At 40.9% G+C, this 24,809-nt stretch overlaps 1 protein-coding gene and 1 long non-coding RNA gene across 6 annotated transcripts in view; one reads left to right on the forward strand and one right to left on the reverse strand.

Annotated features, from left to right (window-relative positions):
- The window catches only part of LOC144605587 (retinoic acid receptor beta-like), a 405,202-nt gene that overhangs the window by 168,042 nt on the left and 212,351 nt on the right, over positions 1-24,809 (reverse strand). For 2 of the 5 annotated variants that reach the window (XM_078421045.1, XM_078421029.1), the window contains exon 1: positions 9,028-9,856. The exons of 2 other annotated variants lie outside the window; for them this stretch is intronic. In XM_078421045.1, coding sequence (XP_078277171.1) covers positions 9,028-9,184 — 157 coding nt within the window. In that variant the 5' untranslated portion in view covers positions 9,185-9,856. Of the gene's footprint in view, positions 1-9,027; positions 9,857-24,809 lie in introns of those variants that run through there. One more of the 5 variants, XM_078421055.1, reaches the window with a different exon arrangement.
- LOC144605617 (uncharacterized) overlaps positions 8,531-24,809 on the forward strand; it is an 89,969-nt gene continuing 73,690 nt past the window's right edge. The window contains exons 1-2 of the long non-coding RNA XR_013548880.1: positions 8,531-8,677; positions 21,973-22,003. This is a non-coding gene — a long non-coding RNA (uncharacterized LOC144605617). The remainder of the gene's footprint in view (positions 8,678-21,972; positions 22,004-24,809) is intronic.

Genomic DNA, 24,809 nt, shown 5'->3' on the forward strand with positions numbered 1-24,809 from the left:
AACAGACATGGTCTGCAGCTTGAATTGATAAACATCAAAAGACAGGCACAGTACAAAAAATTAAAAAAATCATAATGTGAAGTACTCCTTGTCTTTCCTTGCATGCTTACATTTTTAATTCATCAGTAAGAAATTATAAGAGAAGTTAAAAAGCCAATCCATCTTTTCCTCGTATAATTGCTGTCACTTTGTACAAGTATCATAAAAATGAATATGGAAATGAATGAATGTTGGTCTTTATGCCTTGCAGAGATCTTGATTTTGGGACTGCTATTAAAAAGTATCTTGTTATCACACATTTGTACAAAATATCTGTGATCATGGCTGAACTAGGCACAGATTAACTTTAAGATACAAGTTAAACGTTTTTGGTGTGATTACATTTTTAAACACAAAGTCCAAATTAACATAGCAAATAGCAAATCATCCATTTTGGTTTAAAAAACACGTAACATATTACTTCTATCTAAGAAACCAGATTGCTACTATTAGACTGCATTGGAATACATAATATGTAATTAGCAAGTTCTATTAATAATTTTCAGCACTTCAGAGGAAACCCATTACTTATCAAGAAGTCTCAACAATCTCTCTGCCCTGCAGAATACCACCCTGAAACTTTATAATTCTAAAGCAGTTTTGATACATACCAAATGTTAACTTAGAAACAACAGTAAAAGAATCTTGCCTCAATACCTGAACATTTTACTTTAGTTCATTCTTTAAGTTTGTCAACAATTTATAAATAGTTACTGCAGCTATAAATATCCTGCTTCTAATCTCAATTCAATCAGCCTCCTCTTTATTCACTCGGAAACGTTTTATATGTTACAGTAAACTCTTGTTATTATGGACCTCTTTATAACGGATTTCGGTTATAGCAGACGGACCTACCGACCTTTACCACCGCCACCCTGGCCCGCATCCAGCCGGGATCTACTGATCATCACCACCAGGCTGGGCTACTGACGCCAGACCGCACCACCTCCCTGGCTGCTTCCAGGCTAGACCTACTATCGCCACCATTGGCCCATACAGTTTCCATGGCTGCTTCCAGATTGTGCCGCCGCTGCCGCCACCATTGCCGCCAGCACAAACGACCCGTACCTGCACTCTGGCCGCCCGTGGACCACGATCAATGACTCCGCCGATCCTCGCCTCAACGCACCTGGATTCCAGGCCCAGAACCAGACCGAGAGTCCGAAGAATGGTCTCGATCTGAAACATCACCTAACCATGTTCTCCAGAGTTGCTGCCTGACTGCTGAGTTACTCCAGCACTTTGTGCCCTTTTGTGTATTAGCCAGTATCTGCAGTTCTTTGATTAGTAGGACTAGATGTTACAATCCCTAAGGTTTGCACTACAATTGAGTGATGTTGTTCTTGGGGGTGACCACTAAGCAATGTTGCTACCATTCAGACACATCTTCAGTTGTGTACCTCAACGTCACTGGGTGTTTCGGCCTTTTATCACAAGACACCCTCAGTCGAGGCAGGCCCGCCGCAGGGTGATCAGACCTGGGTGTGTGTCTTATGGTTAGCCTCTAGATGGTCACGTGGCAGCCCAGACAGTATCTTTTCTTTTCAGCCACAGCCAGTGACTGCTCCGTTCGGCGGCATTTGCAAGTTCTTTGATTGCCCTCATTTGGGCTTGCCCTCTGACTCCAACTTCCCGCAGGAGCCTTGTAGTGGAACTGGCTACAAAGCCCCTGCACCCCACCTCCACTGGACGCACTCTTACACTCCAACCTCGCTCCTCTGCCTCTACTGCAAGGTTGGAATATCTCAGCCTTTTCCTTTCAAATGCCTCGTCCACAGCCTCCTCCCAGGGGACCGTAAGCTCAATGATGTAAACACACCGACAGGAGTTGGACCAGAGGACGAGGTCTGGTCGCAGGTTGATAGCTGCGATTTCAACTGGGAAGGAAAGCGTCTAGCCTAGGTCAACCCGCATTTCCCAGTCTCTGGCTACACTCAGTGGGCATGAGTTGAGAGGCGAGGTGGTAGTCTTCCGTTTCTCTCCTTCCTGGATGAAGGGTGGGATTTGCGGGAATATTAGCTGGACATTGATAGGCATGGCGTTGGTGGTAACTCTCTTGCACTCGAGTGCAACTGCCAAACACCTCAGCACCTGGTTGTGTCGCCAGGTGTATCTGCCTTGTGTTAGGCTGGTCTTACAACCGGCCAGGATGTGCTTGAGGTTTGCTGGAACTGCACACAGGGGGCAGGCTGGATCCTCTCCCAGCCAAAGATTTAAGTTTGTGGGAGAGGGAAGGACGTCATATGTGGCTCTGATAATAAATTTGATTCTACGACTTATCCAATAATACTCCTTTACTCGGTTATAGCAGAATATCGTCAATAATGGGCACTATTTCACTCAAATCCCCATCACCCTCCATGATCCGTTGTAACAAAAGTTTACTGCATTACAATATATCCAAAACGGTCGAGAACGGTTCCATTTGACTTCTCCAAACTGGCTCAATCTGTGAACCTTCAGGGTACAAAAAGGATTCTATAATAAGGTGCCTGGTAATAAAGTGAATGGGTCTCAGTATGTTTCCACAGTTATAGTATCAGAATTATAAACAATTTCAATCAGGCCAATTGTGCACCAGTCACATTTTCATGCTTTGCCCACTCAGCCATGGAGATCGTTCAGCTGTGGTGTAAAAAGCTTTGTTCTTCCAAATTTGGGTTTTGACTTTGTGCTAAATAACAGGAGGGTGAATTACTGGTGATTGCTACCCTTAAATAGAGTAATTAGAGATAATGAACTAAAAGTCGCATTGAGCATTACAATTGGAGCTATAGTACAGGTGCAAAGCGTAACCGTCATGCTTTAGTGCAGTGCTGTGATTGTGCAGATGCAGCCTGATTCTAACGTCAATGAAGGAGGAAGTCTCATCCAGTTTAATTTTGGAATCAATTCAGTCTTTAACACCTAACATCCAATCCAACACATATAGTACAGTAACAAATTGTTCAGGTTTCACAACATTATAAAATTGTAACAAATTGTTCAGGTTTCACAACATTGTAAAATTGTTAATACCCTTGTTAAATCTGGTAGCAACATTGCAGTAACTGCATTAAAATAGCAAAATACATGCCTTTATTCCTCTTGTCACCAGCAACATCTTCCCATCTTCACCCCTTTCCGCTTTCTGTAGAGACCATTCCCTCCGCAACTCCCTGGTTAACTCGTCCCTTCCTACCCAATCCACTCCCTCCCCAGGTACTTTCCCCTGCAACCACAGGAGATGCAACACCTATCCCTATACCTCCTCCCTTGACTTCGTCCAAGGACCCCACCGTCTTTTCAGGTTAGGTAGAGCTTCACTTGAACCTCCTCCAACCTCATCTACTGTATCCGCTGTTCCAGGTGTGGACTCCTACAAATCGGCGAGACTAAGGGCAGGCTCGGCAATCGTTTCGCTAAACACCTCCACGTAGTCCGCCTAAACCAAACTTATCTCCCAGTTGCTAAACACTTTAATTCCCCCTCCCATTCCCACACTGACCTTTCAGTCCTGGGCCTCCTCCATTGTCAAATTGGAGGAACAGTACCTCATATTTTACTTGGGCAGCTTACACCCCAGCGGTATAAATATTGACTTCTCTAACTTTAAGTAACCCTTGCTTTCCCTCTCTCTCCATCCCTCCCCCTTCCCAGTGCTCCGAACAGTCCGACTGTCCCCCTGATTACATTGTATCTCTGTTTGCTTTGTTGTCACCTTCTCCGAGCTAACAATGGTCGATTCTACATTTTCCTTGAACTGCATCTCTTTTGATCTGTTACACTTCCTTATCCCTGTAACTCCCTCTTCCGTGACTTTCAGTCAGAAGAAGGGTCTCGACCCGAAATGTTAGCCATTCCTTCAATCCAGAGATGCTGCCTGTCCCGCTGAGATACTCCAGCATTTTGTGTCTATCTTCAGCATCTACAGTTCCTTGTCTATATATCAGCATCCCTTCTTTGATTTATTCACAAAATGCTGGAGTAACTCAGCAGGTCAGGCAGCATCTCGGGAGAGAAGGAATGGGTGACGGTACGGTACATTCACCACAAGAACTGTGTGACTTTAAAAAAAGTTTACCATTACAGTTGCAATAGCAATTTGAAGTGCAGAATAAAAGCCTTAGATTTTATTTATTTTCTTTTAATTTATCTTTATTGCAATGTATATTGCTAACTTCTGTGGACAACAATTGTTCCATGGCATTTTATACATCTGCTTTCGATATATCTTGTCAGAAAAAAAATCATGTTATGTGGTAGGTGGGTATGCTTGATAGTTATAGCTCACTGTCGAGTTAGCAGGCGCAAATTCACAGCATTTTTATCATTAAACTAGACGGGCGTGGACCCATTGGGTCCAAATCTCTCCTGCATGCAAAAGGCCCCCCCCACGCCATCCCCCCTTATCACCCCCCTCCTCCCCTCACACCCCCCTCACCCACTTCATCCCCCCTCAACCCCCTCCCCCTCCACTCACCCACTCCATCCCCCCTCAACCGCCCTTATTCTCCCCCCCCCCCCCCCCACACACACCGTTTGCACCAATGCAAAGTCGAACTATCATAAGACGAAGCATCGTAAGTCGGGGAGCATCTGTATTAGATCACGTGGCCGGAAGCGAGCTGCGGCTCGCTACTGGTTGTTGCCGTTTGCACCATTGCAAAGTCAAAATATTGTACGTCGAAATATCGTAAGTTGAAATATCGTAATTAGATCAACCGCGCATGCACGGACCGTTCCCCCATTGTGACATGGAAAATGCAGCTCAGCGGCGACGGACATCTTGTTTGACCCTCTGCCGCCGCGCTGCACCACGGGAGGAAGATCAGGCGTGGGGCACGCCGGGACGGGCGCCGGTCCTCCCGGAGGGGGGGCGGGGAGAGCGCATTTATTAAAATTTCAGCTCAACAGCTCAGCAACCGCACCACCCCCCCCCCCCATTGACCGCCACTCCTGTCACTCTGGCATGTCCCCCCCCGGCAGCTATCATGGCCCTCACCCCCCCCCTCATTGGCCGCCACTCCCGTCACTTGGGTGTGTCCCATTGTGACGTCGAACGCGGCTGACGGCCAGTGGAAAATGGAAACGTGATTTTTTTTTACTTTAAAATGTCAATAACTTAAAAAATATAAGACCAATTTGAAATAAATTTGCCACTGCAGACCCCAAGACAATCGTGAGTAAGGTGGGCCTAAATTTGCTGTGCTATCGTGTACGGTTTTGGCTATATTTCCGGATGAACGGACACAAACAAACGCCACAAACAAACGGAACAAACAAAACAGAACAAACAAACGTGGGAACAAACAAGATAAAAGTTTTAGTAATATATAGATATCAATGCTCTATCAGTACCCTGAGTTTACCAAGGTAAGTGGAAATAATATATTTATGTACAACAGTTGGCATGGACATGGCAAGCCAAAGGGTTGGTTTCTGTGCTGCACGACTCCATAACTTTATTGATCATGCCTTATTGGATATATTAACTAATAATTACAGCACATGCACGCCAGAACAGAAAATGAGTCAATCATGACAATCACTTCTTACATTAATCCTGCCTCGTTTCGGCTAGAGCAAAGCCAGTGCTACATTACTTAATTAAGCCTTTCTTTCAAAGTACTATTACAAGATATTGCACATCCTAAATTAAGTGCAGTGGGATCTGGCATTGATGAATACCAAGTTGCTGTTACAATTACACAACATTGGAAATTGCTTCCTCATTCTGTTTTAAGGTTCCTATAATCATGGAACCAACAATTTGTCAGTCAGTGTGACAACAATGAACTGATGAATTAAACTGAGTGTTGAAAACAGCTGTTCTATAAACTTTAAACATTATCTGTTAAACTAAGCTAAATGCTTATGTATTTCAAGATTATGTTTTGAAATCTTTTTATCTCAGTTTGCATTCTTAAATTGTTATTTCATTTGTCATGACATAGTTAAGGTCATTGAAACTAATGTGCCTGTACAAATATGTTACAATGTTAATCAAAGTTATTAAAATGAACAAAATGAAACGATGAACTACAAAGCGGTTTTAAGTCTCAACAAATATAACAGATTATTCAAATACATTTTGACATGCTTGGTGTAGAAACCAAGTCTCTGAATATGTTTGAATGCTTTTAAACACTCAACAAGATAATATTTGATTTTTTAAAGTTAGAAATAGGATGTCTTTATTAGTGATACTTCAGTCTTGACTTGGCTCCTTTAATTTAAAAATAATCAAGATTTAAAAGTTCTAATAGTGAATAGAAATATTATTGCTCCATGTATTAATTACAGCAATGATGAATGATTTATGTCAGAACACGAAGCTCAGCACTGAAAACAGCTCAACATCTCGCTTCAACATAAAAAATGCTCATTATCAGTGGTGGATAACTATCAATTTAGGAACCATATTTTTCTTTAACATGGATCTCATTCAATCAATCTGAATGCTCATTTAATTTAATTCATCTATCGACCATGACTTATATGACTGTTACCCATCTGCACCCATAGACAAAGTTAACCACATCAATCAGGATGTCCTCTTACATGGTTAAAAATAGTTAGACTAAATACTTAAACATACTGTCACAAAATTAAATCTAATGCAACACTCTTATTCTTAAGCACTTCAAGTTGATGTAGAACATTGTTTTGAAGCCACAAGCAGACAAAATCAGGGATTCACCAGCCATAAGCTGTCAACTGCCTGTGAGATAAATGCTAACTACTTGATCTCAGCTTTGATACTCAGGGAAGTTATTGGGCAGAAATTAAACACTTACCTACCAACAATGAGGGAGTGTCACCTTGGCTGTTTCACACACCTCCTAGTGGAGATATTCTGAGCAACATTGAAAAGTTCTGAGACAAAAATGCACAACTTCCTTATGGACAACTTTTTAAAAAATCTATTGACTTCTTAATAATTAATGATTAAATCACAATGTTTGTAGGGAACAGAATAGATAAAATAATGCAGATTAAAAAGTTGACGTTGTCTTGCCTGCAATGTACAATGGCTTGATAGCCCTGCAACATCATTTGTTTGCTTAAATCTGAACAGATGGAATTTCATTTATATAAGATGCCACTGTCATCTTTGTTATATACAGCATTTAATAGGTGAATAATCATGCTAAGTAGTTATAAAAGCGCAATGAATTAATAACTTGACCTGAGGAACCTCACAATATAAGCAAGGGCTGCTTCTGCACTAAAAACCGCAATGGAATTGAGTTATATTTGCATCAGTTTTCATTGTAATAACTTAATTAAACCCCAAAGACATTGAGATTTGCCCATAAAACTTTGAAGTGAAAAGTGCTTAAGAAAAGCAGTGTACAGCTGTTAGCAGCACACAGGGGACAATTTACTGTACCATGGATTGATTTTTTTTTCCTTTAACAGCCGAAATTGCTGAATGTACATCAAACAGGTAATTTAAGTGTCTCTTACAACATTATTACATTACTAAAACCTTACTATTGTCAGCTCTCTCAATCTCCTTTTCATTACACTGGCACAATGAAAAAAAAGGTTTTCAGATATGTGCCAGGTCAATGGAATCAATCTGCAGTCTCTGCTAGCCATTAATAAACACAGAGCCACAAAGTGCTTAATGAGGAACAGCAGACCAGGAAATACTAAGGTCTGTGGTCACTGTTATTCCGGGCCAATATTACCTCCAGATTTACCCTCTATAATCTGCTTTTGTACTATAGCTGTTCCTCATGCGTGGCTCCAATAAAACCATTATTTAACAGCCCAGCTTTTCCATGAATGTTATAGATATTACGTAAATGATAACATTTTGTTTTCTCAATTTACATTAAAACAGATTAAAATTTAATCAGGACGAAATCGAAAATACTCTAAAGACGACGAGGGGCTTTGCTTTGGCGGGTGAAATTAAAATCGCAATAGCTTGGATATCATGGCATAAAATATCGCAAAGTCTAATGATCAATACTTCGATATGATTACGCGAGGAATTTGCACAATGAAAGTATCATTCGTCTATTAAGGCTATGCGCAACTGCCTAAAACGAAAATAACACTCTTGAGCAAAGGAAAGCCGAGCTAAAAAGGGAAATAATTTTAAAAATCGATTTTCTCACGCTTAAAGTGATGTTAGTGGTTTGACGATTTCTATTATTTGTTTTGTACTAATCTTCTATCTGCAATTTTCCGTTTACGAGACCAGAAACGACGTCGTTTCTGATAAGGTCAAGTCTTTATTTTATTTTGTCTTCGAAAAGCAATTAATACGTTATTTGTTTTTTAAAAACATAAAACAATGTTTGATGTTTACAAGGGAAGTTGCACGATCATGAAAAGCCACTTCATCTCAATGAAAATAATAAAAAATAAAACTCCCACACGCCGCGAACAGAGCCAAACGTGTACTTATTGTGCTGAAATACCATTCAGGCGATTACATTAAAGGTGGAAATAACAACTGGTGGAAATGAATAAACGAAAGTGACACTTGGAAAAGGACCGCTGTAAATTTTCTTCTTGCTGCAGACAGACAGCTAAGGAGGAACTGATGGAGATTTATTGGAAACACTGTCCACCCAGAGTCCGAGCAACCCCTCAAATCCCGGCTTGCTCACAACCTTCAAACGGAGAAATTGAGAGGGTGAGTGTTTCATTTCCATTTTTTCTCTCACTCTACTCTTAACGCTTGTGTCACTGTTTACCAACTGCATTCCTCGGCACTCTATGTAAAGATGCGTACACCGGCGATGAAGTGGCAAAAGTATCCAGTTACTTTCACTGCTGTCACAGAGGACTCCTGCCTGCCATCCACTGCAAAGCACCGATGCCCATCAGAACAGATTAAAAAAACCCCAGTGCAAAATCTGAGTACAGCGCAGGGAATAGAAGAGGTTGTATGTCAGAAAGGTAGAGAGTGGAGAAGAAAAATAAACGGACATGCAACATTGTTTATCATTTGCATTATGAACAATAACGATAAAGAGAACCTACATTGAGTGCTGGGCTTCTGTTGCCAGTCCCCGTGTGTTAATCCATTGAAGCAGGCAGTCAGAGCTTTCTCTTGGAGCATGCAAGAGGACGGGCTCGGAGAGTAGAAATCCAGCATTTGCCCAGGGCTGACTGCGAGAACATCCATGCAGTCGAACATGACGAGAGGCTGGAGCCCACAACCTGCGAAGTCAAAGAGGTCTCTCCTCTCTCTCTCTAGGTGTGGGGAAATTTGCAAAAGAAAAAGTTGTCCGAACTCCCATCAAAACTCTGCCCTTATATTTTGTTCCTTTTTCCTCCCCTCTTTTTCTTGGCACGTCAAGCTGTTTTCCCAAAGGCAGAATCATGAATTATGACAGACAACGCGGCTAAAAGCCTGTCACTGATCCAAATGATCATTTGCCATTTTCACCCCCAAGGCAGTTTGCGGCGCTCGACTGGAGCAAGAGGGGTGTCGCTGGTGGGTGTGGAGAGGGAGAGTCAGATGCTCCCCTCCGGCCCCCCCTGCCCTGCACCGCTCTGCTCCGCTCTGCTCTGCTCGGCCGACGCCCACCGCTCTCCGGCCGGGTACACCACCAGCTCAGGTCGCCCGGTGCCCGGCCCGACTTTAACCCGCCGCCCCCAACAACTACGCGGCCCCTTCCACCCCTCTCCGTTTGCCTGGAGTGGCTCGTCCTGCCTTTGCCCGTCTTTACTTCCTACTCCTTGTGTCAACCCAGCCCCAGTGAAAAGATTGCATTGCCTAATGTATGCAAGTGAACTTTCTCTGAACCCCAGCCAGGCTGCTAACCTTCAAATGACCCAGCCTGCCTGACATCACCAGCTCCCAGGATTCCCACAGCACTCCGGAGCCGCACAAGCCCCGAGCAAGTGAGAGCAAGCGAGAGAGCCAGGCAGGCAAGCGGGGCGGGCAGGCAGTGCAAGCGAGCAAGCGAGAGCCAGGCAGGCAGGCAGTGCAAGCGAGCAGGCAGTCAGTGCAAGCGAACTGGGCGGGCGGGCAGACAGGCGGGCGCAGGCTGCAGAGGGTAAGACAACAGTCCAGCGAGGGGGGCAGACACAAAAATCCACCACAGAAGAGATGCTACCCTGGAAATGCAATTGCATGTGCCCCGCAACCTCGGGCGCGCAACAATGTCTAGCGTTTGCTCTTGATTTTTGTTTTGGTACCCCAGCGATTTGGGGAGAAAATTAAAGACACTCCTCGTGAAATCTAATTTCAAAAGAAAATTAATCCTATTAAGGCCTATTAATATTAATCATGATACATTCACTTGAACTGCTGTTTTCTATTGGTGAGTTTGATGTTTTATTTGAAAATGCGTGGGTAAATTTATACCGCACAGTAATGAAGATAAATTGTCATCGAAAATAACGTGACAGTTGTTTTTAGGTACCCAGTTTCTGGTATTGCGGTGGATCAATTAAACCCAAATCAAAATTATCTTGGATCATATTTTAACACTTTCTAGCAGACCAATTTGAATTTTACATGCCTTTCCGTAACATGGTGGAAATGCTACCTGCAAATACAAACTTTTACCGAATATTAACTAGAAGTAAAGATGGCAAAAATGAGCCATCACTGGCATCTGCATAAGCAACCAGCGTCACTTACAGGGAGTATTATCGTTCAAAGTAAAAATTATTTTGACAATTAATTGCATTAATGTTTTGACCATTAAGAGAAGGGATGGAAAAATGACTTCACTTTGGAGAAAGTAGATGGAATAGGAGCGAGTTTTCCCACCTGCATGCAAACATTGTACATGCATCATAACCAAACTGTGAATGGACACATTCAATGCTATTATTCCCCACCCATTTCCCGTGAGCAAACATTAAAGCAGAGTCAAATGGTAATTGATGAGTGATGTCCATTTGTTGTTAAAGTGGGGACAATGCCAGCTCAGCATTCTACAGCCGGGTTAAGAAATGTCTCTGAGACCCTGCTGTAAAACAGAAATGCCTTCATGTCACTTGCTTGAAATTTAAAAGGACCAAGAAAAACCTCTGTCACTCAAAGGCTTTCATTTCAAAGCATAATTTTTAGGTAACTGCAGAGAAAATCCCACTGTTTCAACTCTGCACTAAAACATCTATTTGAATGCAGATTTGGATTCAGGTAAAGCTGCAACCTTTAGTACCTGCATGCCACAGAGATACAGAATCACAGCACATCTTACTGATATGATTTGCACATAAAAGAGCACAGGCTGTTTCCCTTTACTTCATAATGGGGCTTATACTAATGAAACTCCCAAAGTGTTGAGATAACTGTGGAATTTAACAGTATCTTATACTTTTATATAAATGCTGCTGTGACTTGCGAACAGTTGAAGGAATAGTCCTGCAATATGAAATCATTATATACAATGTTTTAAAATTTGGATTATCTATCTAAATCGTTAATTTAGAATGAAAGGATAAATATGTTTGTAGGAATAATTAAACAGTTCACTGAATATAAACCACAATTTTTACAAAGACTCCATAAGATGAACAATTAGGCTGAACTGTCCAGATTTGATGAAAAGAACCAAATCATTTTTTGCAGAAGAATTATTTTAAATCTGTTTGTCTCCATCTTTTACTCATATAAAATTATTCTAAATAACTAATACAATAGATAAATGCACCATTCGATTTACATGGGCAGGCATTGGATCTGCCGTGTCTGAGCTTAGCACGAGCACTATTCAGTGGATCAAGCGGATGGAGAAAAAGCCTATGGTTAATGATGAATTCATGAATAAATTGATTTTCATCAATTCCATTTCTCTCTCCACAACTATTCTGCATGTCTGCTTTGATGAGGTTGAGGCGTCAATTGGGCGTCATTTCAAAGGATCTAAACCAAGTTGTTGTTTGTTCATGTATGAATCTTGGCCTCCCCTTGCCATTGTGGGAAGCTTCCAAATGCACATCAGCAAGGCTGACTTCATTTTACCCTGAATAACTTAATTGTGACACATATCTTCACAAAAAAAATCTGTGTGTTGAATTTGGGAGGTGGTGGTATATTCAGCTGACTTTCGACCAGCTCATCATAATTTTCATCATTCACATCCCTGCATTTTTCAGACCTTGCTTGTGGTGGGTGGTGGTGAGGAATGAGACCTGAAACAACCACTTTGCTATTAGTCCAATTATTTTCCTCCAGGCTCAAGATCCAAAGCTGAAACAAAATAATGGCAAGTACCTCTACTACTTCCATCTTAGAACCAAAGCAAACAAACCTGTCCCAGCAGAAACAGCGATGAGGCGTGATAAAATAATACTTTGCAGCAACCCCAGTAAGGGGCAGGGATAAATTTCACTGCCAAAATTTGTTCTTTTACGCTATTTCATAATGAATGTTCAAGTAATTTTATTTCCTCATTACAAATTTCTCACATTTGCTTGAGAAGCCAATAATATAATGACAAAATTGGATCAAACTCTGGTGGTAATGCCATGCATTAATCCCATACTGCTGAAAACCATGGAACACGTTTTTCATATCTCTGGCCATAAAATCATATAAAACATAACCATAATTAAATATTATATTTGAATTAAATTGTGTAAATAAAGCAGAGCCAAGTTGTGAATACTTCTCTCCACTGTGATATTCAGTATTCATGACTTATTCTCTCATGTTATCTGTCCAAACATACATATTACATTGTTTAAGAAAATAACTGCAGATGCTGGTACAAATCGATTTATTCACAAAATGCTGGAGTAACTCAGCAGGTCAGGCAGCATCTCAGGAGAGAAGGAATGGGTGACGTTTCGGGTCGAGACCACATTGTTTATTGTGTTTCATTGCTGTTGATGAAAAAAAAATCTTATTTGCATTATCTATGATTGTAACATTTAATCTTCATTAAATATGATTGTCATTTGGCTCTCTTGATTAACAGCCTCAGACTACTAGCTGTCCCTTATAAAAGACTACTGGATCTTGATTCCAAATCTTTTTGAACTACATTTAATTTGTTACAAAAGGTTATTCTCTATGCATTATACCGTTATAATTTTCATATTGCTTGGGAATTTGATAACAATGCTGGTGGAATGTGCTTGAATTTGGTAGTAATATTATCATATGCAGTTCACATCATGCAAATTAATACCTATTAATTTGGAAATGCATGCATCTTGAAAACCCGCAAAGCCAAAGGTATCAAAATGACAGATTCCTTGTGCTCTTTAAACAAGTTCATGAATAACATAGAGAACGATTAGCTGTATGACTGCATATAAAAATGGGATGTGTGATGTGCTGTTATAATTCCTATTAGAAATTGTTCAGAAACAAATAACATACTTGACATTTCAGCTCTACATATAAGTACAGTTTTAATTAGGCAATAGTTGTAATCCAAATGCTATTCCACTAGGTGATATGTTTGATGATAATTCCTATTCTCTCCATTACATCTGCTACCACTTCAGGATGGAGAGAGGGGGACAATAAAATGTCCCCATTTTCTCTCACACCTTTTTTATACCTTAAAACTTGTTCCCATTTTATTTGTAGGTCCCTTTTGTTTCCATTCCATGCTTGGCTGAGAATATTTGTAGGGATTTTTCAGTATCATTTGCACAGATATCTGAAATCTTCAAGAATCAGCACACTTACCTAGAATATTCTAGGAGCTGTTCCCACTCTGCTGCCTTAATCCTAGTGATCCATGAAAAACTGGTTGATATATGTTCACCATAGTAAAAACTACAAGTAGATGTACACCCATGGTGTGGGATAGAGTCAAATATAGCACACACTAAATTGGGGTGATATAATTCTCTAAACAGTTTTAGTTACTGAACTGTTGGTTTGCATTCAAAATCATCACATTGATACTTGTGCTTCATAACAAGAAACTGCAGGATTGTGATAATTTTACTTAAAAATATAGGAATTAATGCCACTAATAACATGTAGAATTAACAGTTCACAAAGGGGTCTCCTCATACTGAAGTAACTAAATGCAGAGCGGGTGATCACTCTGCAGAGCACCTCTGTCAGTCCACAGAAGTGACCCTGGACCTCTGGTTGCTTGCTACTTTAATTCACCATCCACCTCCACTCTGATCTGTCTGTGGCCTTCTGCATTATTACAGGAGGCCTAAGGCAAGCTTAAGGAGCAGCAACCCATCTTCCATCTGGATGCATGTCTCAATATCCAATTCTTTAACTTTAGGTAACTCATTCTTTCTTTCTTTCTGTCTGAATCAGAACTGGCCATTTCTGCCTGTCATCATTTCTGGCCTAGCTTTTCCTTTTTTTTGCATGTTCTAGCCTGTAGGGTATATGTCTCATCAATCTTGACATTAGCAATACAGACAATAAAGTTTACTCGGATTTTAACTGTTACTTAACTGCCACATTTAGTAATTTGGTCTCACTTTATCAGAGCCATTCTCTTTGTTCTACCCATCCCTCCATCACCTTATCTGCTGCATAAAACTAACCTGTTTTCTTACTTTCCCACTTGTAACGAAGAGTCCAGGATCTGAAACATTAATCATTTCATTTTGCAGATGCTGACTGACTTCTGAATATTTCCAGCATTTTCTGTTTATATTTCAGATTTCCAGCATTTGCTTATACTGTGAGACTTATCAAAGCCCAGAATTATTTATGATGTAACCAAAAATGCAAATTGAGAGTACAAGCAAGGAAAAGCAGATGCTGGTTTACAAAAAAAAAGACACAAAGTGCTGGAGTGACTCAGTGGGTCATGCTGCGAACATGGTTTGGGTCGGGATCCTTTGACATTTCAGCCTGAAGTCGTTCAATATGTTTGCTTCTTAGCTAAGGCTGATTAATCTGACTGTAGTAAGTTAAAATAGTGATTTTCCAGAACAAAGTTGCATGGATAAATAATAATAATTTATAAGTACATTTTATATAAATTGAATTGTTTGATACCATTTGTCATACGCAGAAATGTCAGGAATTCATTTATTGTTTTGCTGGATTACTAGAACTCAGAGTTATAATGAATCAGAATACTTTCCTAAATGAAATATTTTTATGATGACATTATGTTATACACAAAGAACAAAGTTTTAGCCAATTAGCACAGTTGGGACTGATTGGAGTATGGAACTGTTCCACCAGATCTTGGAATATTGCAGCAACCACACCCTCTGTATCTCCAAAAAACCTCCAAAAGCTGCACAGTTCATCTGAGTGAAATTGGACCACCCACTCACAAGGAAGACTGAAGGGAGATATTAACATTGACCTTTTTAACATTCACCTTCAGAGATGACCAGCTCCAAGTCTTGTACAAATGTATAACTGCAAATGGAAAGTCCATAAATCGAGCTGACCTGACCAACAATGGCTGGAACTAGAAATTGGAATGCATATCCCTGCAGAAATTAGGTCTTGGGCCCATCTCCAAACCTAGCAGACAATAATAGAATTAAGATAAACTTTCAAGTTCCTAAACCCAATTATATACCAACTCAACTTGCAACCTGTGCTGCTTAGTGTTGACACTGTCCAGAGGTTTACACAAATCTTTGCTTTAGCATAAATGGCAGATGTTGATACCCCCTGGTCACTACAACTGCTGCTGAAGTGCTGAAAACGGATGGCATTTCTTGATATTAAGGTCTTACTGGCTGTGACTTTCATAATTAGAAATCCTCATGTCCACCTTTTGGGAAAAATAGTTGTCATATACCAACTAGTTCTGCCAACATGAAGGGGTCAATTGCCCAATCTGTTTGTTTAATTGGCATAAGTATAATTATTGCAGTTGTGCTTTGATTGTTCATTTTAACTGTGCAAAAAACTGAAATATGCAATGTTGATTGCCAGATGTTGCAGCAGAATATTTTTAATGTATCTGAATAACTGAAACTACATTTATTTTTAAGTGTTATCCCAACACTTTAAAAAAAAATGGAGTGATTGTCAATGCTAATAAATGTTGCTTCTAAATTGAGAATCACTTTTCATCTGATTCATATAAACTAAATCACCCAATATAACTAAACACCCAATAAAATTATTTATCTTAAATCAAACAAACACAATAACACAAGAAAGAAAGAGAGTTTGTAGAGTGCCTCCGAGATGGATTCTTAGAGCAGCTTGTAATGGAATCCACCAGAGAAAAGGCAATTCTGGATTTAGTGTTGTCCAATGAACCAGATTTGATAAGAGAACTCGAGGTAAAGGAGGTAGTGATCATAATATGATTAGTTTTCATCTGCAATTTCAGAAGAAGAAGGTTAAGTCGGAAGTGTCAGTGTTGCAATTGAACAAAGGGGACTATGAAGGCATGAGAGAGGAGCTGGCCAAGGTAGACTGGAAAGGGATCCTAGCAGGAATGACAGTGGAACAGTAATGGCAGGAATTTCTGGGCATAATCCGGAAGACGCAGGATCATTTCATTCCAAAAAGGAAGAAAGATTCTAAAGGAAGTAGGAGGCAACTGTGCCTGACAAGGGAAGCTAGGGATGGAATAAAACTAAAAGAAAAGATATATAACACAGCAAAGAGTAGCCGGAAGCCAGAGGATTGGGAAACTTTCATAGGACAACAAAAGGTAACAAAACAGGCAATACAGGCTGAAAAGATGAAGTACGAGGGGAAGCTGGCCAAGAATATAAAGAAGAACAATAAAAGCTTCTTTAGATATGTTAAGAGAAAAAGAGTAGCAAAGTCAAATGTGGGTCCTTTGAAGGCAGACACGGGTGAAATTATTATGGGTAACAAGGAAATGGCAGAAGAGTTGAACAGGTACTTCAGACCTGTCTTCACTAAGGAAGACATAAACAATCTCCCAGATGTACTGGAGGACAGAGGAACTAAAAGAAATTTTAATTAGGCAAGAAATAGTATTGGGTAGACTAATGGGACTGAAGGATGATAATCCCCTGGGCCTGAAGATCTGCATCCCAGGGTCCTCAAGGAGGTGGCTCTAGAAATAATGGACGCATTGGTGATAATTTTCCAATGTTCAATAGATTCAGGATCAGTTCCTGTGGATTGGAGGATAGCTAATGTTATCACACTTTTCAAGAAAGGAGCGAGAGAGAAAACGGGGAATTACAGACCAGTTAGCCTGACTTTGGTGGTGGGAAAGATGCTGGAGTCAATTATTAACGAGGTAATAATGGTGCATTTGGATAGCAGTAAAAGGATAAGTCCAAGTCAGCATGGATTTATAAAAGGGAAATCATGCTTGACTAATCTTCTGGAATTTTTTGAGGATGTGACAAGTAAAATGGATGAAGGGGAGCCAGTGGATGTAGTGTATCTAGACTTTCAGAAAGCTTTTGAATGAATGAATGAATGAATGAATGAATGAATAAGTTTATTGGCCAAGTATGCATATACAAGGAATGTGCCTTGGTGCTCCGCTCACAAATGACAACACAACCATACAGTTAACAATTAAGAATAAAGCATAAACATATCAAAACAATAAGGATACACCATTGCGGTCTAAACATAAAATGGTGAAAATAAACCAGACCAAAAAAGAGACTACAGACTGGTTATTGAGTAGAACTATCACTCGTGGGGAAAAAAGCGGTTTTTATGTCTGGCTGTGTTTTGACAGTCCGGAGTTACCTTCCAGAAGGAAGTGCTTCAAAGAGTTTGTGGCCAGGGTGAGAGGGGACAGAGATGATCTTGCCCACTTGCTTCCTGGCCCTTGCAGTGTACAGTTCGTCAATGGGGGGATGTTTGCAGCCAACAACCTTCTCAGCTGTGCGAACGATCCGTTGCAGCCTCCGGATGTCGTGCTTGGTGGCTGAGCCAAACCAGACCATGATGGACAAGGTGAGGACGGACTCAATGATAGCAGTATAGAAATGGACCATCAATGCCTGTGGCAGATTGTGTTTCTTCAGTTGCCGCAGGAAGTACATCCTCTGTTGGGCCTTTTTGACTGTGGAGTTGATGGTGGCCCCCCATTTAAGGTCCCTGGAGATGATGGTTCCAAGGAACTTAAATGACTCCACAGATGTGACTATGGTGTTGTTGATGGTGAGTGGGGGAAGCAGAGGGGGATCTCTTTGAAAGTCTACAATTAGTTCCACTGTCTTGAGAGCATTGAGCTCCAGGTTGTTGCAATGGCACCAGGACGCCAGCAGTGTCACTTCCCATCTGTAGGCAGATTCCTCCCCATCCTGGATCAGTCCAATCAGGGTAGTGTCATCCACAAACTTGAGGAGCTTGACAGAGGAGTCTGTGGAGGTGCAGTCGTTGGTGTAGAGAGAGTAAAGGAGAGGGGAGAGTACGCAGCCTTGCGGTGCTCCTATGCTGAGGGTCTGCGGGTCCATGATGTGCTTTCCCAGCCTCACATGCTGCTTCCTGTCCGTCAGGAAGTTGATGATCCACTGACAGAGGGGTTCAGGCACAGTCAGCTGGGAGAGTTTGTAGTGTAGTAGCTCTGGCACAATGGTGCTAAAAGCAGAGCCTGCATGGGAGATTGGTGACTAAAATTAGAGCACATGGTATTGGGGGTAGGGTGTTGACATGGATAGAGAATTGGTTGGCAGACAGGAAGCAAAAAGTAGGAGTAAACGGGTCCTTTTCAGAATGGCAGGCAGTGGCGAGTGGAGTGCCGCAAGGCTCGGTGTTGGGGCCGTAACTGTTTACCACATATATTAATGATTTGGAAGAGGGAATTAGAAGCAACACTAGCAAGTTTGCAGGACACAATGCTGGGTGGCAGTGTAAACTGTGAAGAGGATGTTAGGAGGTTGCAGGGTGCCTGGACAGGTTGAGTGAGTGGGCAGATGCGTGGCAGATGCAGTATAATATAGATAAATGTGAGGTTATCCACTTTGGCGGCAAAAACAAGGAGGCAGATTATTATCTCAATGGTGTTAGGTTAGGTAAGGGGGAGGTGCAGCGAGACCTGAGTGTCCTTGTACACCAGTCACTGAAAGTTGGCGTGCAGGTACAGCAGACAGTGCAGAAAGCTAATGGAATGTTGGCCTTCATAACAAGAGGATTTCAGTATAGGTGTAAAGAGGTTCTTCTGCAATTGTATAAGGCCCTGGTAAGACCACGTCTGGAGTATTGTGTACAGTTTTGGTCTCCTAATTTGAGGAAGGACATCCTTGTAATTGAGGCAATGCAGCGTAGATTCATGAGATTGATCCCTGGGATGGCGGGACTGTCATATGAGAAAGATTGAAAAGACTAGGCTTGTATTCACTAGAGTTTAGAAGGATGAGAGGGAATCTTATAGAAACATATAAAATTATAAAAGGACTGGACAAGCTAGATGCAGGGAAAATGTTCCCAATGTTGGGCGAGTCCAGAACCAAGGGCCAAAGTCTTAGAATAAAGGGGAGGCCATTTAAAACTGAGATGAGAAAAAACTTTTTCACTCAGAGAGTAGTGAATTTGTGGAATTCTCTGCCACAGAGGGCAGTGGAGGCCAAATCACTGGATGGATCTAAGATAGAGTTGGATAGAGCTCTAGGGGCAAATGGAATCAAGGGATATGGGGAGAAGGCAGGCACAGGTTATTGATTGGGGACGATCAGCCATGATCACAATGAATGGCGGTGCTGGCTCGAAGGGCTGAATGGCCTCCTCCTACACCTATTTTCTATGTTTCTATGTAACTTACCTGTCAAAAGATATTCTTTTTATAGTCATGGAGCCATACAGTGTGGAAACTGGCCCTTTGGCCCAACGTTCCCACGCCGACCAACATGCCCGCCTACACTAGTCCCACCTGCCTGATTTTAGTCCATCTATATACTAAAACTCTCGTTTGTTTGTTTGGATGAGAAAGTATAAGGCATGATTAGTAAGTTGCAAGGTGGTAAATAGGTGGTATGGTAGGGTGAAGATGGTTATCAAGAATTACCACTGCATCTTGATCAGCTAGACAAGTGGACCGAGTAATGGCTAATGGAGTTTAATTCAGATATGTATGAGGTGTTGCATTTATGGGAAGTGAAATAGGCCAGGGCCTTCAGACTGAATGGTAGAGCTCTAGGAATGTTGTATAGCAGAGAGCACTATGGGTACATAGTTCCCTGTAAGTAGCATTGTGGATAGGTAGGGTGTTGAGTAAGTCAGGGGAATATAACTTTTCAATGTTGGGACATTATGATACAGTTGTACTGGACAGTGATGAGGCCGCACCTGGAGTATTGTGTTCACTTTTGGTCATCCTACTATAGGAAAGATGCCATTAAGATGGAAAAAGTACACAGAAGATTTACAATGAAGTGGCCAGGAGCTGATGGGCTGAGCTATGGGGAGAAATTGGGCCAGCTAGGATTTTAATTGGAACACAGAAGATTGAAGGATGATCTTATTGTTGTGTAGAAAATCAAGAGGGGAATTGATAGAGTGAATGCACATTGTCTCTTTCCCAGGGTTAGGGAATTAAGAACTAGAGGGCAAAGGTTTAAGATGAGAGGGGAAAGATTTAATAGGAACCTGCGTGGAGCTTTTTCATACTGAGGGTGGTGGGTATTTTTTAAACTTTAAAATGTGAATAACTTTAAAAATATAACGCCGATTTCAATTAAACGTCTTCCATAGGACCACAGGACAACGGTGAATAAGGTGGGCCTAAAATTGTCACGCTATCGTGTACCGTTTTGGCTGTAGTTCAGGAACAAGCGAACAAATTAGAGTTTTAGTATATAGATAAGTCAAACGCAGGCAAACAGAACTAATGTAGATGGACATTTGGTCAGCATAGATGAGAAGGGCAGAAGGGCCTGTTTCCATGCTGTATGACTCTCGCTTAATATTTCCTGAACATTAGCATCATTATCAACTTTGCAGTCCCATGGTTATTTAGTGATTAAGTTATTTAGTGATTAATGAGCCTCGGTATTGACAATTCAGAGCTACAGAGCAGTGGTGGGCACACATTCAACTGTCGGATTGAACAGGGATTGCAACATTTCCCTGCAAAGGAAAGTAAATTGTGGAAGGTTATCCCATCCAGGTGATGCTAAATACGTCCTGGCAGCAAAAGGTATCCACAGAATCCTACAGTAGTAACATACACTGGTTCTCTCAATCACTCAGGATTCAGACGAGATGAAAAAATAAATGAAGTAGAAATAAATTATTAAAAAAAGAAAAAACGTAGCTTACCTCCCATCCCCTAAAATGCACTTTTATATCATAAACTGAAATATCTTTATTCCTTGGTGGCGATGTCAATGCCATGGCATTTTATGATTTCATGTAGGTCAGTCATTTGATTCAATCAGATGTTTTAGATTAACGAGATGACATTGCTGGGAAAAAAAACTGAAGGATCTTTCTCCTTCACCAAGCTGTCTCTGTTCACAAATGTTTCAACACTCAGCACTTACAGTCCAGCACCCTTCACCATCTGCAAATCAGGACAATATCCTTCCCATTGAGGTACCATAACCTTGACTCTTCCCCTTCTAAATTAAAAGGCATTGAGTAGATCTTGATGGTATCTTCAAATTTCATCAGACAAAAATGTTATTAAAAATGCTTGTGAGCTGATAAATGCAGAAATTGAATATCATGTTCCTCCCAACCCTGCCTGTGCAACGCCCTGCAATGTTTATGTACGTTTAATCTGACATTTTTCAGCTTTTCCTTTTCCTGACTGTATTTATATGTATATTCACCAAGCCCTTAGTTGCTGTGAATAGCCACATTCAGTAGAAGCACATATCAGAGATATGGCTACAGAATTCTAGTTCCAACTCTCTCATTCTCATTCTTTTGAAACCATTAGCAGAACTGATGTAAATATTCTGTTGGGCTACAAAAAGCATTAACAATCTGTAACATTGTATTTTCCTGAGATGCACATAGTCAAAGATAAACAAAGGTAAATCATTGTACCATGTTTACAATTAACTATTGGACTACCTGCTGTGTTCAACGGATGTTTTCTAGAGAAAGTTAGATTTAGCTCTCAGGGCTAAAGCCTGATTATGGTTTTTTTTGTTTTGCAGGTTTGACTTTACCTATAACGAATGGGCAAAGGTGAGATGTTTCAGTTCATCATCTGTATTTGTTTACTTGACAGACCACTTTGTGTGGTTCGCAATTAGTTAGCTGCAATTAATACAATATTGATTCCAATTTATTTTAGCTTCTGGACATAAAGTTAAGTCAATTTTCTATTACCATACAATGGTATTACACTAAGAAAGAAAACTTTGTTTACCAGATGGAAATCACACTGCTCCAAACTTCCACAAATAGTTCAGGTTTTGAGCACCATCCCTGCTGTTGCAACGACAAATAACTCTCCAGTTCAATCTCAATTATATCACATTTGGGACTTCCTCAGAGAACTGAGAAAAAAAACCCCAATGCTGCATCATTTGAAGTATTTTTTACCATGTCTTCTGTATTATCTGCATAAGAGTAAATATTTACTTGATTTGAGAAATGTGCATTTATACCTGCCTACCAAAAAAGTATAAAATGTATAAAGATTGTTTCTTGGTCCAGTTTCTAGCATCTGTAGTTCCTTGTGTTTCCAATAATGTAGTAGTGATGTAAAGAAACAAGTATGTATATTTCTCCTGTGACTATTATACCGTAAGAACTTATCAGCATGCCCCATTATTTTATTAGTTTCTAATGTACTTCAATCCTAATGGTATCTTGGAAATATACCAGTTATTCTGATGCTTAATAACTTGAATAAAATACATACCATATGACAAAGCATTGTAACAAATAGTACTAACCTGAAGCAAAAAGTAACTGCAGATGCTCATTTACAAACAAAGGTGCAAAGTGCTGGAGTGGGTTAGGCAGCATCTATGGAGAACATGGATAAGTGATGTTTTGGGTCAGGACCCTCTTTCAGACTCAAACCAACCTGATACAGCCAGACCCAAAACAAAACCACTATCTACCATATGTCTTTGAATGTATCTATAAAGTACAACGGGACTAATATAAATAATTAAGGACAATGTTATTTACCACTGTGAAATGTGTCAATTTCTTTCCTAAATGAATATAGCCAATGTTAAATTGTCAGTGGAGTTCTTTCCAAAAAGCCAAATCAGCTTCTGACAATGGCATTTGCTATCATAAATTGAAGTCTGAGCAAGTAAGCAATGGCTTCCGTGACAGCCCGAACCACCAGGGATGGCAGCCAGAGTTAGCTACATAAATGTAAACTTATTTTTTCATGCTTTTTGGGGACTGAGAGAAAAGGAATACTTTGCCATGTCCACAATGAAACTTTGAGGTTCCCCCATGCTGAGCTGCGCACTGATTCGAGTTCTCATTCTTGAAAACGTACCTTTAGAAAGGAGCAGTTCTCCCAACTGTGATGACCTACTGCACAATTAATGACTCTTGTTTACGTGTTGTCTGCAAGCAGCATGCTCAAGAGGGTTGACTATTAAATTGCCAAGAGTTGCATGATACCCTGCTAAATAGGCCAGTTGTTCCTTTTGCTACATACCTGCCTGTGATTAGTTCCATCAATTGAGCAATTGCTAATTTTGGCAAATCAGCTAATTTGTATCATACAACATAAACATTGAGGGCAAAAAAATCAATCAGACTTACTTGCTAATAACATGGGGATGTTTCCTTCCATTTTCAGTGACTATTTCTTCAAGGTGAAACTAGAAGTTTCCCTAAAATCACCACCAACCTAGATAGCTATTGTGACTAAACATTCAGAGGAATGTCATCAAACCGGACTGACCAGGAGCCAGACTCTGCTTCCTGGTCTATTTTATGATGAATAACTAGACATTCACATTGGCACTGACATCCATTTGGGGAAACCATGGGGGCTCTTGTAGGTTCAAAATGGTATTAGTATTTCACGTGTATATTTGAGAGATTGAATTGAACCAGGCATATAATGTTATTGATGGATCATCCACTGGAAGATCGGTGACAGTGGAGAGGTCAGTGCGGCAGTCAATCAGGGCGCCGATCGACAGACAAGGATGGACCACGTGGGAGTGAGGACGCCGCAGGCTGGGGGAGGAACAAAGAAGGACCGGCATGGAGGACCGCCGTGAGGGGGGTGGAAGAACAATGGCGTGATGGGACCACTGTGAGAGAGGAGGAAAGAACAAAGGAGAACCCGGAATAGGGGGACCGTCGTGAGGGGGAGGGAGAACAATGGAGGACCTGGCGTGGGCGGACTGCGGGGAGGGGGGAAGAACAAAGGAGGACCTGGCGCGGGATATTTTGTAAGCGCCCTTTATGTGGCAACTATTGCACACCTTAAATATGCAAGCAAAAAATTTCACTGTGACTGGTCACATGTGACAATAAAGTATTCATTCATTCATTCATTCATTTAAGTATGCAATGTCCAGCAGTCAAGAAAGACCCAGCAACCAACTGTTTTATGAGAGCGGACAAATAATAATAATAGTAGTGATACAAGAAACTGCAGGTGCTTTCATTTTGATTAAAACACAAAGCGCTAGAGTAACCAGCAGGTCAGGCAGTATCTGTGGAAGGAATGGATAGACGTTGTATTGTGTTGGGATGTTTTTTTAGTCTTCAGTCTGAAGCCAAAATGGTACCTATCCATTCTTTCCACAGATGCTGCCCGACCCACTGAGTTGCTCCAGGTAATAATAATGCCCTACTTCTTGATGCCACAGACTGCATCCATCTTGGAGGCTGAAAATCAATGGCAGGTGCTCAAATCCTCCATAAAATTAATAAATAAAACATCCCTGAACATTTGGTTGGCGCATGAGCAGAGACAGAAATTCAGACTCAGAGGCTGATACTTTATCAACCAAGATAACTTTATTTTGTGCTAGTTACAGTTACAGCAGCAAGCCGA

This window comes from Rhinoraja longicauda, chromosome 2 (assembly GCF_053455715.1).
Source record: "Rhinoraja longicauda isolate Sanriku21f chromosome 2, sRhiLon1.1, whole genome shotgun sequence".
In the NCBI taxonomy this organism is placed as follows: domain Eukaryota; kingdom Metazoa; phylum Chordata; class Chondrichthyes; order Rajiformes; family Arhynchobatidae; genus Rhinoraja; species Rhinoraja longicauda.